Consider the following 12,667-nt stretch of genomic DNA (forward strand, 5'->3'; position numbering starts at 1 on the left):
TTTTTTTTATCGACCCGTATTTATTACTCATGCCTACGTACTAGACTTCTTCTTCTCCTTGGCTTAACGACCTCTAAGGTCATGCCGGTCATCAAAAATGGCCGATTCCACGTAGTTGGTTAGTCAGACCTCACTATGGGGGGACGGTCCGGATGGGATTTGAACCCCGGTCCTGCCGTTTGAAGACCAGCGCCGCTGTCGTCTGTACCGCCGGGCGGCCCTAGACTACTAGACTTGATTCGACAGTCTGACACTGAAGAACTCACACACGTTTTTGAAATTTACGTTACTAACGCCTACAGTATAAAGTGTAAGGGAAAGTGATCATCTTTACATCTTGTTTCTGATTGGGGCAGTCCTTTGAAATAGTAACCGACAAAACAAAAAACGCGCTAAAAGGGAGAAATTTTTAAATAAGGATGGGGGTCCTAGATCCCGGGGGGGGTATACCCCTCAGAAACTATTTCGACACACTGAACGAACTCGGTGAACCCAAGCGAAAAGTAGGAAAAAAAACAAACATGGCCTACAATATTTCAAACCATGCGGTCGAAGAAGAAAAAGTGCTAGTGATGGAATCGGTAACAGAGGGCAAGGACCTTACAAAGTGCAACCCATTTCTATTACAAAAAGTTATAGAAAATGCTTTAGGAAGCAAACCGGAGCAAGTGAGCCGCGTACGCGGAGGAAAACTGCTGATTAAAGTAAAAAACGAAAAAATGGCAGAAAAAGCAATAAAAATAAATAAAATTCCAGACACTAAAGGGGACATTATAGTGAGAGTGTATGAGCATCCAACCCTTAACACTACCAAAGGTGTAATTCGGTGCCCGGACATAGAATTTATGTCTGAGAAAGAAATCCTTGCTGGCCTTAAGGACCAAAAAGTAATTGAAGTGAACATTATGAAAAGAAAAGTGGAAAATGAACTAAAAAACACTAAAACTGCAATCGTTACTTTCAATACTACCAAAGTGCCGCGTTCGGTAGATTTTGGGCTATATCCCCTCTTGGTCGACCAATACATTCCCAAGCCAATGCGTTGCGCCACATGCCTTAAAATAGGCCACACAAAAAAATGGTGTAGAGGTGAACGCACCTGTGCCACCTGCAGTCTACCTGTGCACGAGGATGAATGCACGCAAACAAAATGTGTATCATGTGGGGACAATCACAACACTTTAAACAAAAGCTGCCCCATATACTTGGATGAAGCAGAAATACAGAAAATAAAAACGGTAAACAGGCTCACGTATAGTGAAGCAAGAGCCATCAGACGTAGGCAGTGCCCTATGCCCCCAAAAAAATTTACGACAACGGAAAAAACATACGCTTATACGACAAAAAATAACACTACAAACAACGAAATCGACTCACAGACAAAAACACAAAACCAAAACAATACCCACACAGAAAATAACTTAATAACGCAGATCGAAACAACCTTACAGACAGTATCACAAACAGAACAACCTACAACATCCAAAACAAATGAAACCCCAAAAATTAGTCAAAAAAAATTAGTAATCAAAAGACAAGACGGTACTACCATACCACTAAGACCACTTTCTGCTGAAGAAAGGGTCAATCTTTTCCCTAAAAAAGTAGAAGAACACCAAACATCAAATTAAAAAAAAAAAAAAAAACAACACGACAACCAACCAAATTCAAATTCAAAATTTAAACAAGAACAATAAAAATAGCTAGATCACACAATGTTCCTCTGACTTTTAGAAGGCCTCAGAGTTATGCAAGTAAATATCCAAGGTCTAAAAAAAAACAATGACGAATTAAAAAAAATAGTAGTAGACAAAACCATAGACGTTGTGTGCATTCAAGAAACATGGCTCACTGAAAATACCGCAAGAGACATAAAATTCCCTAACTATCACCACATCTATCAAACCAGAGACGATGGGTACGGAGGGAGCAGTATACTAATACAAAAGAAATTCAAATTTGAGCCTCTGCACATACACCACACCAGCAACTGTATACAAACAGTCGGTGTTAAAATTAAAAACACAAACACAGTCATCATATCTACCTACGTCAAACCAACAACGCCAAAAACAATCTACAGCATAACCTTTAAAAAAATACTTGATGTAGCAAACAGATACAGGAAGACAATCATAACTGGCGATTTTAATGCTCATCACAAATCATGGGGAAATCATTATACGGATACCAAAGGTATAGTAACACTAGACGAAATTAATAATTCAGATATGACTCTAATTAATGATAAAGAGATAACATTTGTAAGTAGCGATCCAAACAAAAGGGACACTGCGATAGACCTTACTATGGTATCACCAGAGCTAGTACAAGTGACTAACAGAACAGTTACAGATATACACATTGGCAACAGTGGGCATAAAATAATTCTAACATGTACGCAAGGCCCTAATATTCCGACTAAAAACAAAATTATTAACAAAGGGGAAGTAGAAAAACAAATAAGGCATCTCAAATGCACAGATCAGACAAATATTGCCAACCTAACTAAAGAAATACAAAAAATAGTTCATAACAATATTAAACCTGCAATCATACACCTAAATCATGGTGGACAGAGGATCTTCAAAAAGCATGGGATAAGAAAAATCAGGCCAGGAAAAAATATAATACAAACAGAACCCTGGACAATCATATCAGTTTTAAGAGGGATTTGGCCAAATTCAAATTTCAAAAAAAAACAGAAAAACGTAAAAACTTTGAAAAATGGCTGGATAAAGTAAATACTGACACTTCCACCACGGAACTATGGAAGATAATCAACAAATGTCACGGAAACAGGGGCAACAAACAAAACACTAATTATATCAACTCAAACCCTGATAATGCCAAAGAATTTTTAAAAAATAACTTTCCTAATTTTAAAACTAAAACAAATTACGTAACATTAGTATATAACAGCGAATTGGAACCTTTAAATCTTAATTTATGGCATACAATTTTGAAATCTAAAAAGAATACCGCACCAGGTGTTGATGGACTATCATATGCAACATTAAGATCTTTAAACGACAAAATAGCCACAAAAATAATTGAGGAAGTTAATAATATGTATAGAATAGGAAAAGTACCAAATAGGCTCAAAAGAATCAAAATAATTGCAATAGGAAAAATCGGCAAAGATTTGAATGACGTAAATAATTTTAGACCAATAGCACTGCTCTTAACAATACTTAAAGTGGCCAACACAGCAATATTAGCAAACATTACGAACCACTTGGAGAAACACCTACTCCTGCCCGAGACCAGTTTCGGGTTTCGGAAAAATAAGTCAACCATGGATATGATGGTACTTCTGATCAATATGATCACTAAAAATAACAGGGAAAAAAAATACACTGGAGTAATTTTTATCGACGTAAAAAATGCCTACAATAGTGTAGTTACTAACGAGCTAACAAAAACAATGCAATCAATGATGATACCCCAAGAGGATATTGCTTGGATTAACAGTTTTCTCACAAATAGGAGCTTAGAACTATCTGTTGACGACAAACAAATCAAAAGAAGGGTATCAAATGGTATCCCCCAGGGGGATGTCCTTTCACCGACCATTTTCAACATTTATACCAGCGGTTGTCATGAAATCAATAGAGATAAAATCAAGGTGCTACAATACGCGGACGATTTTGCAATTATAGAAACGGGGATAACACCAAAGGCAGTCGAAATATCCCTTCAAAGAACCTCAAATTGGCTAACACAAACACTTAGAAAACTAAATCTAGAAATCAACACGCAGAAATGCAAAATTATGACGTTTCCCAACAACAAGTTCCACGTAAATGTACAAATATCAGGGGAAAGAGTGGAAAAAACCAAAGAACATAGGTTCTTGGGTATCACCATAGATAGTAAATTAAAGTTTCACCAACATATAGATAAACAAAAAACAAAGGCACATAAAAGACTAAACGCAATCAAGACAATATGCAATTTTAGAAATCATATTGACCCGGAAAAGGCCATACAAGTTCACAGAGCATTAATCAGAGGAAGCATGGAATATGGAATAGCTTTTAGCCTCAATGCCACAAAAACTAAACTCAAATCCATCGACACACTTCTAAACCAATCTCTGAGAAGAGTGACAGGGTGCACTAGGACTACCCCTATTAATTCCTTACATGCAATTGCTGCTGAATTTCCTTTCCCAATAAGAAGTAGATATATAGTCGCTAAGCAGCTGGCCAAAATCACAGCGCAACCCTCAAGGAACGCTCAAATTTTAGCCCAAGTACCTGATCAAAGCAACAACCAAAGAAGCTCGGCAATAGAACAAATATATAAGGAAAATGTAGACATTTTCAAAAAAATAACTAAGATAAGTTTTAACAATCTAAATAACTACCATTACATTGACATAAGGACAAACGTTCCAGGTTTGAATGTCAGCAAAGAAAACTGCAACCCCATAATAGCTAAACAGCTAAGCACAGAAATGATTAAAAATGACGATTCAAAACTTAAAATATTCACAGATGGTAGCAAAACCAGCAACGGCTGTGGAATAGGCTTGTATATTAGAAATGACAACAAGGGAGAGCAAAAACTAGCCTTTAAATTAAAAAATGAAGCATCAATTTGCACAACTGAACTGTACGCCATAAAAAAAGCCTTGGAATATGCAGCTCTCGAAAAAATCAAAAAGCCAATAGTCTACACCGACAGTAAATCATCATGCATAATACTAGAGCAAGCTACAAGAGAAAAATACACGGAAGATATTATAAGTGGAATCATAAACAACTGTGAGTACCTCGAGGCCAGAATACAGTGGATTCCCAGTCACGTAAACATAGATGGTAATGAGATAGCAGACAAATTAGCCAGAGAAGGTATTACCAGCAACCTAGTAATTAACAACACGATACGTTTGAAGGATGCCATAAGCATGCTACATGAAAAGGCCGAAAGAGAGACAGAGGTCTGGTATGCAGAAATGTGTGCAGTCAAAGGCAAAAAATATGAAAAATACCAAAACAAGATAGGAAAAAGGATGTGGCATCACAATATGAAGTTACTGCCAAAAGAAATCAAACTGATTAATAGACTGATATCAGGCCACGACTACAGCAATTACTGGCTCAACAAACAAAAGATTATAGATAACGGCTCTTGTAATCTTTGCAACAGCCCAGACACAGGACAGCATAGAGTCTTCAAATGCAGAAGGTTGGATCTAGAAAGAAGAAGAGATAACCTTCCAACAGAAGAAGTTTTTATCAACAACTGGAAATCAAGAAAAATAGGTGAAATCCAAAAAATCATTAATTTCATACAAAAAAAACAAAATAATACTCTGATAACAAACAAACCAATTTAGCACAAAAGAAAAGAGTCAACGACACCTAATCAAAAGAACAAAACTAGCTAGTATAAACAAAACAACAAGGAAGCAAGCAAAACGTCAGATCAACCAGTATATATTCAAAACACAGCAAAACATTAAGCATTAAGAAATCCAGACAGTCGTAAGAATTACTTTAGTAATAGCTAAATTGGGACATATGGCCAAAGTTGCCGGTCCACAAGCATAGAGGTTTTGTTAGTTATAACAAATCTACGAAGTAGCGCAGGAAGGCCCAGGAAGCTGGATTCCTGAGCCGTATCGTGGAATACCTCGACCAAAGAAGAAGAAGAAGAAGAAGAAGACTACTAGACTTATTATCTACGTATTTGGATAGTCAGTCTTACTGCATGGGAACGATCCAGATGGGATTTGAACCCTGCCATGTGGTGACCGACATCACTATCACCTTTGTCCTTGGACTGTCCCGAGTTTTATTCAAACTAAAACAGTTTTGGCTCTTTACTTACTGTAAGTAATTTTTTGAAAATTTCATGACATACTCGTTGTGCGCAGTTCTGAAAACCACACAATGCATTTTGTTATGCAAAGTTTGTAAAGCTCTTAAACAATATTTTTTTGTTTATTTTATTTATTTAATTTAGTATTGAAAGATACTTGGCATTGAGGCAGGTTATTTACACCAATTTAATGAAGATGAGCTATCGTAACATTCATGGGAATATTATATTATATTCTTCTCTCTTTACTTGCCTGCTAAGTACATCGCTCATCGTGGCATGGTCTAGCACATGCCCAGGTTGCCAATCCGTTACCAGGAAACTCGGTTCAGTGCTTCATTCCTCCAGTCATGGGTGCATCCTATTTCCAACAGATTCTTCTCCATCTGTTCCAAATATATCGACGCGCTGCATTACGCCTCATGCAAAACGGATCGTTGTCGAGCACAGTCCTGGTGGAGCATGATCCTCATCACATACGCCACATCATATCTTCAGGATATCTACACCACCAAACAACTTAGATAACACGTGTTTCATTCTCCTCTTCCGTTGGTTGTATATTGGTTGTGTTACATATAAAAAAGTTTTAATCCTCCAAAGTTAGTGATTACACGGTTAATCCAGCTACATGTAGTAGGGTTTTTGAAAAATAATAGATACAGATGTAATGATTTTCATAATTTATTAATTAAATAATTGGAGGACAATTCGCTGTGCTTCGACCCTTCAACAGTTTGCAAATCTCTGATCCGAATCTTAAGGGAGTTTTAAAACACTTTGCGTTTCAAATCCCTGCGTTTCGACTGAATCTAAATCTCTATTCAAAAGATTCGTGAAGATTAATGAGTCTCTGTGGAAGCGTGATATTTGGTTATGTTGTTCTTTTAGCTTTTTGCTTAGAATAAGCACTACTAGCATTCGCTTGAGTAGACAAATCGTGCCGGTTGGTTCAAATCCATCCAACCAACCAAAATTCATAAATCTTTCCAGGAGTTTTGAGAGATTTATGAATTTTCAAAGATTCACGAATCTACTGGGAGTCGAATACTAATTTGAATGACTCTTTATTGACGAATCATACGAATGCCTCCATAAAGATTCATTAGGCATAACACTAGAAATAATTAATCACGGTCGGTTTGGCTAGTCTACTAGTCGAATGTATGGAATAGGGTTACCGATTCGTTCTCCAAGGCTTTGAACACATGATACAAGCCCACAGTGCATTATTTTTTCATGAGCATGTAAACAAAACGCTTTCTTGAAATATTTCATAGAAGCCGAAGCTGTCAAATTTTCGTACGAAATGTCAAAGCAATGTTGATTGCTGTTCTGGATGAAAACACATTCTATTGTAATCAAAACAAAGCACTGGTCGCAAGAATGGTAAGATCTCAATTTGAAAGCCTTAATTTTGCTTTTTAAAAGTCAAATTCAACAGAGACAATCGATATCTAAATCAACACATGATGGCTTTTCTCGTCGATTAACAATCTGCATAGCTAATTCCTTTCGTTTGTTTTCATTTGTAGAGCGGTCATGATGTTGCCCAAGACGACGAGATTCTTGTCAACGATGGTACCGGTCTGTACTCGCATTGCTATTTGTGCCACACGCCAGCCGTCCAGGATGAATTCTGTCATCTTTTCCCTGAGCCGGAGTTTTTCTCGCCCGTTAAAACAATATGTGATGTGCTGGACGTGGCACTAGTGCCGGAACTGTGCCACTCGCTGATCATTTGCAAGCGTTGCAATACACTGTGTGCAGAGTACCAGTCGTTGGCTGAACGTATGGAAATCATACACAGGACAATAACAACGACCTACAATCAAACCGTCATGAAGCTGACTGGCTTAACGGAGACGGACATCAAGGAAGGATTGGTTGCGGTTGAGTACAACGACAACATTGATCCGGAACTGCACACTTTTAACAAAGAACTGGTAAGCGATTGAGTTAGGTGTAGCGATATGTTTAGCACATATGTTGTAATGAAAAAAAATCATTCCCAGATGTCCATGGAAGATATGTTTGGAGAGCTAAATCCTGACGAGATACAGGTGGACCCATCTTATCAGAATTTACAAGATAGCGCATCTCATTTACATTCGGATGTTGTGTCGGAAGACTGTATACAGTTCATAAAGGTTGATGAACGTGTTACACCCCTGCTGCCGACCGAACCCGATGAGCAGCAAGAGAAAATTGTCGCTCAGGAACTTACCGTTGAAGAAACGATTAAACGGTATATAATTGAACCGGACGATACGGTCGTTGAAGTGGACGAAGAAGATGGAACATCCATCTATTGCGTGTACAATGACGTGATGGATTCGTTGAGTGACACGGAAGAGCCACCGGCAACGGAAGCGGTAGTGCTGCACGATGTACTTGAGACACATGGTATGCTGGAGAACGATGATATTACCATCGATAATGCATCGCAGGCAAGCGAAGATGGAGTAAACGAGATTCAGGAATCCGTATCTGCAACCTCGCTGCTGTTAAAAGAGGCAGAAATTTCTGAAGCAGACTCTTCAGCATTAACTGAACGAGATGATGTTAGGCCGGTAAGTACATTTATCTATATTTTCTGCATCATTACAGGGTAATCCGAGGTTTTTTTACGCGTTCCATATATACATTTGTTCTTCAGATATGTTTGTTCTTAATATTTTGGAACGCATAAAAAAACCATAGGAAAGAGTAAAAAATTCTATTTGGGATATTCTGTAATTTTACGTGGGACATAAGGTGACTTTATTTCCAAAAAAAGCTTTATTATCTTACTGAGATTGATGTACAACTTTACAACATATGCAATCGGCTTAAGCTTAAACGTGTGACAGTTTTTCGCGAAATGGCGACAATATAAATAACTAGTTTTGATCAAGTCTTTTCAATGCCGAATTCGTTCGGCCAGAGTAACGCTCTGTATGACGATTGGCCATCCTGTTACTATTCCGTAGCGCTTGGTTCGATTTCGCAAACGCGAAGTTTCAAATACCCTCATGACGATACGCCCGCCGACGGTCGATTACTGCGGTTCGAACCGATCGAGCGTGGTTTCGGCTGTAAATGTGTACCGACGAACACGATCAGCAACGCCAACAGTAGCCAGATCGGGATCATCATCACGTACATCGGTATCGATTTGTACTCGAGCTTCAGACAGATTGTGATTTGGGAGAAAAATTTCAACACAATGCCCACCACGTAGTACTTGTAATGGTGGAGCGAGATAAACCGGTGCTGCCTTTGGACGATTTCGATAACGGCCCACGCTACCAGTATAACGTCGTACAGCCATAGTGGTATGAAGACGAGGAACCAGTTCCAGTAGATACGGTTTTCCAGCCGCAGACAGAGCACCACCATAAAGACGAGCAGGATGAACCACGTGAAGAGGGCGCGCTGTACGAAACCCATTCGATGGTTTTTGGTGTTTGATGTAATTCACGATGAAATTGAATGCAAATTCAAACGATATGTTTGCAATTGGTTGTGTTGTGCACCAGGCGAGTTCACTACTTTTGCGTTTTCGGGAAGCAAAGACATACAACTGTTTTGTTTATGTTGCATGCCGCAGCTGTCAAGCGGTGAAGCGATGGAACTGTCAAAAAAAGTTTGCTTTTTGCATTGGTGAAATATAACGCGATTTTCCCTTCTCGTGAAATGTTTCAAATTTGAAAAAGTTGTTACAAAAGAGGAATCACAATTTTACCCACCTGGATGGGTGGGTAGATATGTTGTAGTCCTGATGTATAGATTACGATACAAAAAATGAGTTAAAAGTTTTTGTCAGCTTTGGACTGCATTGAAAACACACATATAGTGCTTTGAGTGGAGCAACTTCTGATATAGTGCAAAGTATGGATAACAACTGATTTAGTGGGCTGATCCATCATTGATTGTAGATGTTGATGTTTTGTTTTAAAAGTAATCGCAGCCACATTTGTTGTTTCGCTAGAAAATGTTATAAAAGCCCATTAAATGAACTTTTGGATTAGAAAATAGGTTTGGCTGACCAGACGAATCCACCTATAAATTTCATAGCAACTATCAAATATCGTAGTATACAGGGTTTATTTCTATTCCAGTGTTCTTAAAGTTACAAGCTCATAAAACCATTATATAAAATGTTACTAAAAATAAAAGTACAAAATTTACCTTGGTAGGTGGTAATTTAAATAACGGTTAATATATTTTTCTAGAGAATAGTTTCTAATACCGTCTTTTTTTTTCTTATTAAAATCATTTGCAGTATTACGTAAAAATAGAAAACTACTATTACTGTATAGTCTGCCCTACAAACAATGACGAGACAACGGTTTCGACGAACGGCATTAAGCAAATGGCGGACCATTTAAGCAAAGATCACAATATACTATCCCATACCTGCCAGCTGTGTGATGCCATATACTTTCAGCGTGAGGATTACGTTAACCATCTGGCCACGCACGCCACGGAAGGGAAAAATTCGCAAGCTAGTAAACTGAGCTGTGATCAGTGCGATGCAACGTTCGCCAAACAAAGTGCGCTTGATTTGCACCGCAAAACGCACCCGAGCGTTAAGAACAAGGTATGGCACTGTGAGCTGTGCGATAAGAAGTACACATCGAAAGCGTTCTTTGAGGTGCACATGAACAAGCACGCCGGTCTGCGACCGTTCAAGTGTACCGTCTGCTCGAAAGACTTTAGCTCCAAGTACGCACTGGCAGTGCACCTGAAAACGCACTACGAGCGTCCCCGTACGTTCGTTTGCAAGGAGTGTGGCAATGCGTTCTACAGTCGGCACAATTTGGTGCAGCACGAACGAACGCATCGGGCAGAGCGAGAGTACGAGTGTGGCGATTGTGGGAAGAAATTTTTCACCCAGCATAATTTGAACGTGCACAAGGTTATTCACAGCAATAATAAGGCTTTTGCTTGTCCGCAGTGTGGCAAGAAGTTTGCACGCAAAGCGGAATTTCGAGACCATGAGCGTACGCATACAGGTAACCGTTAATGAGCCAGATCGATGTAGGAGTTTGTTTTTATGAATATTTAAACCCTTTTTTTCACGCACAGGTGAGAAACCGTTTGTGTGCGATATGTGCGATTTAGCCTTTGCCCAACGGTCCAACCTTAACTCGCACAAGCGGCTAACACATTTCAATGACAAGCGGTACAAATGTGACATATGTGGCGCTTGCTTCAAGCGTCGAAGATTGCTAGACTACCACACCAGAGCGATGCACACGGGAGAGCGGCCGTACAAGTGTGAGCTGTGTCCTGCTTCCTTCGTGTATCCGGAACACTTTCAAAAACACAAACGCATTCACACTGGGATCAAACCGTACGCGTGCGAGGTGTGCAACAAAACGTTTACCAGTCAGGATAATCGGAATGCGCATCGTTATGTGCACAGCGACAAGAAACCGTACGAATGTGTTACGTGCGGTAGTGGGTTTATGCGCAAAGCGCAACTCTACACACACATGCAGGAGCAGGGCCATCTGAACGACACGATAGTGGTGAACCAGCCCCGTATCAGTGCGAACGATGCGATCGAGTTCGAAACGGAATCGTTGGTGATCGACGGGCAGGTTGATGGGGAGCAAAATCCGGACGTGGAACCCATTTCGGACGATGAACATACACAAATCACGTTCATTTGCGATGAGGAGTATGTGGATGGGGTGTCAGAAATGGAATAGGCTTATTACGATGTTGTATCGTTACGATTAACAATGGGTTTTAGCGTTATGATTTTCCCACAGTACTATTATCATTACGGTTAGAAATTTGGTTAAAATTAATCTTAATTGTGCTATTACATTTTTTATTAAGATTAAAAGTAAGAGTATGTAGATAAATCAGGCCTTTGAAGTGCACAATTTGACAATTTCATTCGATGACGAAGTGCTAGAGTGTCAATAAAAATATCTGTAAAACTCGTTTCCTCATTTTCCTTCCTGCTCGTTTTCCTTCCTTATGCTATCTGGAATAAAGTTGAAGATAGCGTCTGTGCCTAAACAGAAGACATATCGCGATGGGATAATGGATAGTTAGTGGATCCAGATGATGCGACTGCTACTGCGACACACCTTATACTTCATCTCCCTTGGGTATCGAAAAACGACGGTAAGCCATCCAAAGTCTCCAATAATGTGTAGCAAATAAAGTTCACCAAGCTTCGGTGGGCGTATCGTTCTGATCAGCTAATCAGCGTTGAACCAAATTGAGATGAATTGATGGGATTAATGGGTTCATCCAAAAGTCTGAAATAAATGATATGCAGATTATGGTGCTTTATCAAAAACCGTATTGAAGACTTCTACTGTAGAACGAAATCCTTAAGTGGGTGCAGTGTGGCATAAGGGAGCATCCATCAGTAACTTTAAATAGACGATGTGTGATCTTTGTTGTTAAACTTAAATTTATCCTAAATGGAGAAAACAGATTCGGGGTTGCAGTGAACACCGCAACCGGTTTCGTAACAACGGCAATGGCAAATGGCGAACCCACGGCTTCGCACGTATAGCTGCGCACTTCAGGGATCGGCTACGAAACCGCTGGGTCAGAGTCAGTTCTGGAGGCGTGGGTGTGTCCCGTAACACCCAACGCTAGAAGCAATATTTTTCTTCTACCTGACTTAAGTACGAGCACGTTGTTCTGCCATAACCAGGCACTCAATGCGTTTCCATGAAGCTTGGTCTTGGGATGCAGTACTCCAATCACAGCTGTTTCCGATCTCCGACAGGTTCAACCTGATCCAACGAACGAGCTTGATGTGCTCCTGTAAGCCTCGTCGCTGACGAGAACCCTCTTGCTGGGGCATGCGTCCGGC

At 39.6% G+C, this 12,667-nt stretch overlaps 3 protein-coding genes across 4 annotated transcripts in view; 2 read left to right on the forward strand and 1 right to left on the reverse strand.

Moving 5' to 3' along the window:
- LOC126568830 (serine/threonine-protein kinase ULK2) overlaps window positions 1-12,667 on the forward strand; it is a 373,161-nt gene that overhangs the window by 190,553 nt on the left and 169,941 nt on the right. The window lies entirely within an intron of this gene.
- On the forward strand, window positions 7,153-11,534 carry LOC126567457 (zinc finger protein 623-like). The gene is made up of 5 exons (XM_050223678.1): window positions 7,153-7,221; window positions 7,368-7,778; window positions 7,848-8,405; window positions 10,100-10,832; window positions 10,906-11,534. The coding sequence occupies exons 1-5, from the start codon at window positions 7,153-7,155 to the stop codon at window positions 11,532-11,534; spliced, it is 2,400 nt and encodes a 799-aa protein (XP_050079635.1).
- LOC126556379 (transmembrane protein 60) lies at window positions 8,767-9,273 on the reverse strand. The gene has a single exon (XM_050211646.1). It carries the CDS (start codon window positions 9,262-9,264, stop codon window positions 8,845-8,847), a length of 420 nt encoding a protein of 139 aa, XP_050067603.1. The 5' UTR covers window positions 9,265-9,273; the 3' UTR covers window positions 8,767-8,844.

Source organism: Anopheles maculipalpis, chromosome 2RL (assembly GCF_943734695.1).
Source record: "Anopheles maculipalpis chromosome 2RL, idAnoMacuDA_375_x, whole genome shotgun sequence".
NCBI classification, from domain to species: domain Eukaryota; kingdom Metazoa; phylum Arthropoda; class Insecta; order Diptera; family Culicidae; genus Anopheles; species Anopheles maculipalpis.

What these genes read in the sequence shown, in the direction of transcription:
- LOC126556379 (XM_050211646.1), bottom strand. Translation starts at nt 9,264, where the DNA reads ATGGGTTTCGTACAGCGCGCCCTCTTCACGTGGTTCATCCTGCTCGTC.
- LOC126567457 (XM_050223678.1), top strand. Translation starts at nt 7,153, where the DNA reads ATGTTGATTGCTGTTCTGGATGAAAACACATTCTATTGTAATCAAAAC. An exon ending in ACACTTTTAACAAAGAACTG is followed by an intron (nt 7,779 to 7,847) that starts GTAAGCGATTGA and finishes AATCATTCCCAG; the next exon opens with ATGTCCATGGAAGATATGTT. An exon ending in CCATGAGCGTACGCATACAG is followed by an intron (nt 10,833 to 10,905) that starts GTAACCGTTAAT and finishes TTTCACGCACAG; the next exon opens with GTGAGAAACCGTTTGTGTGC.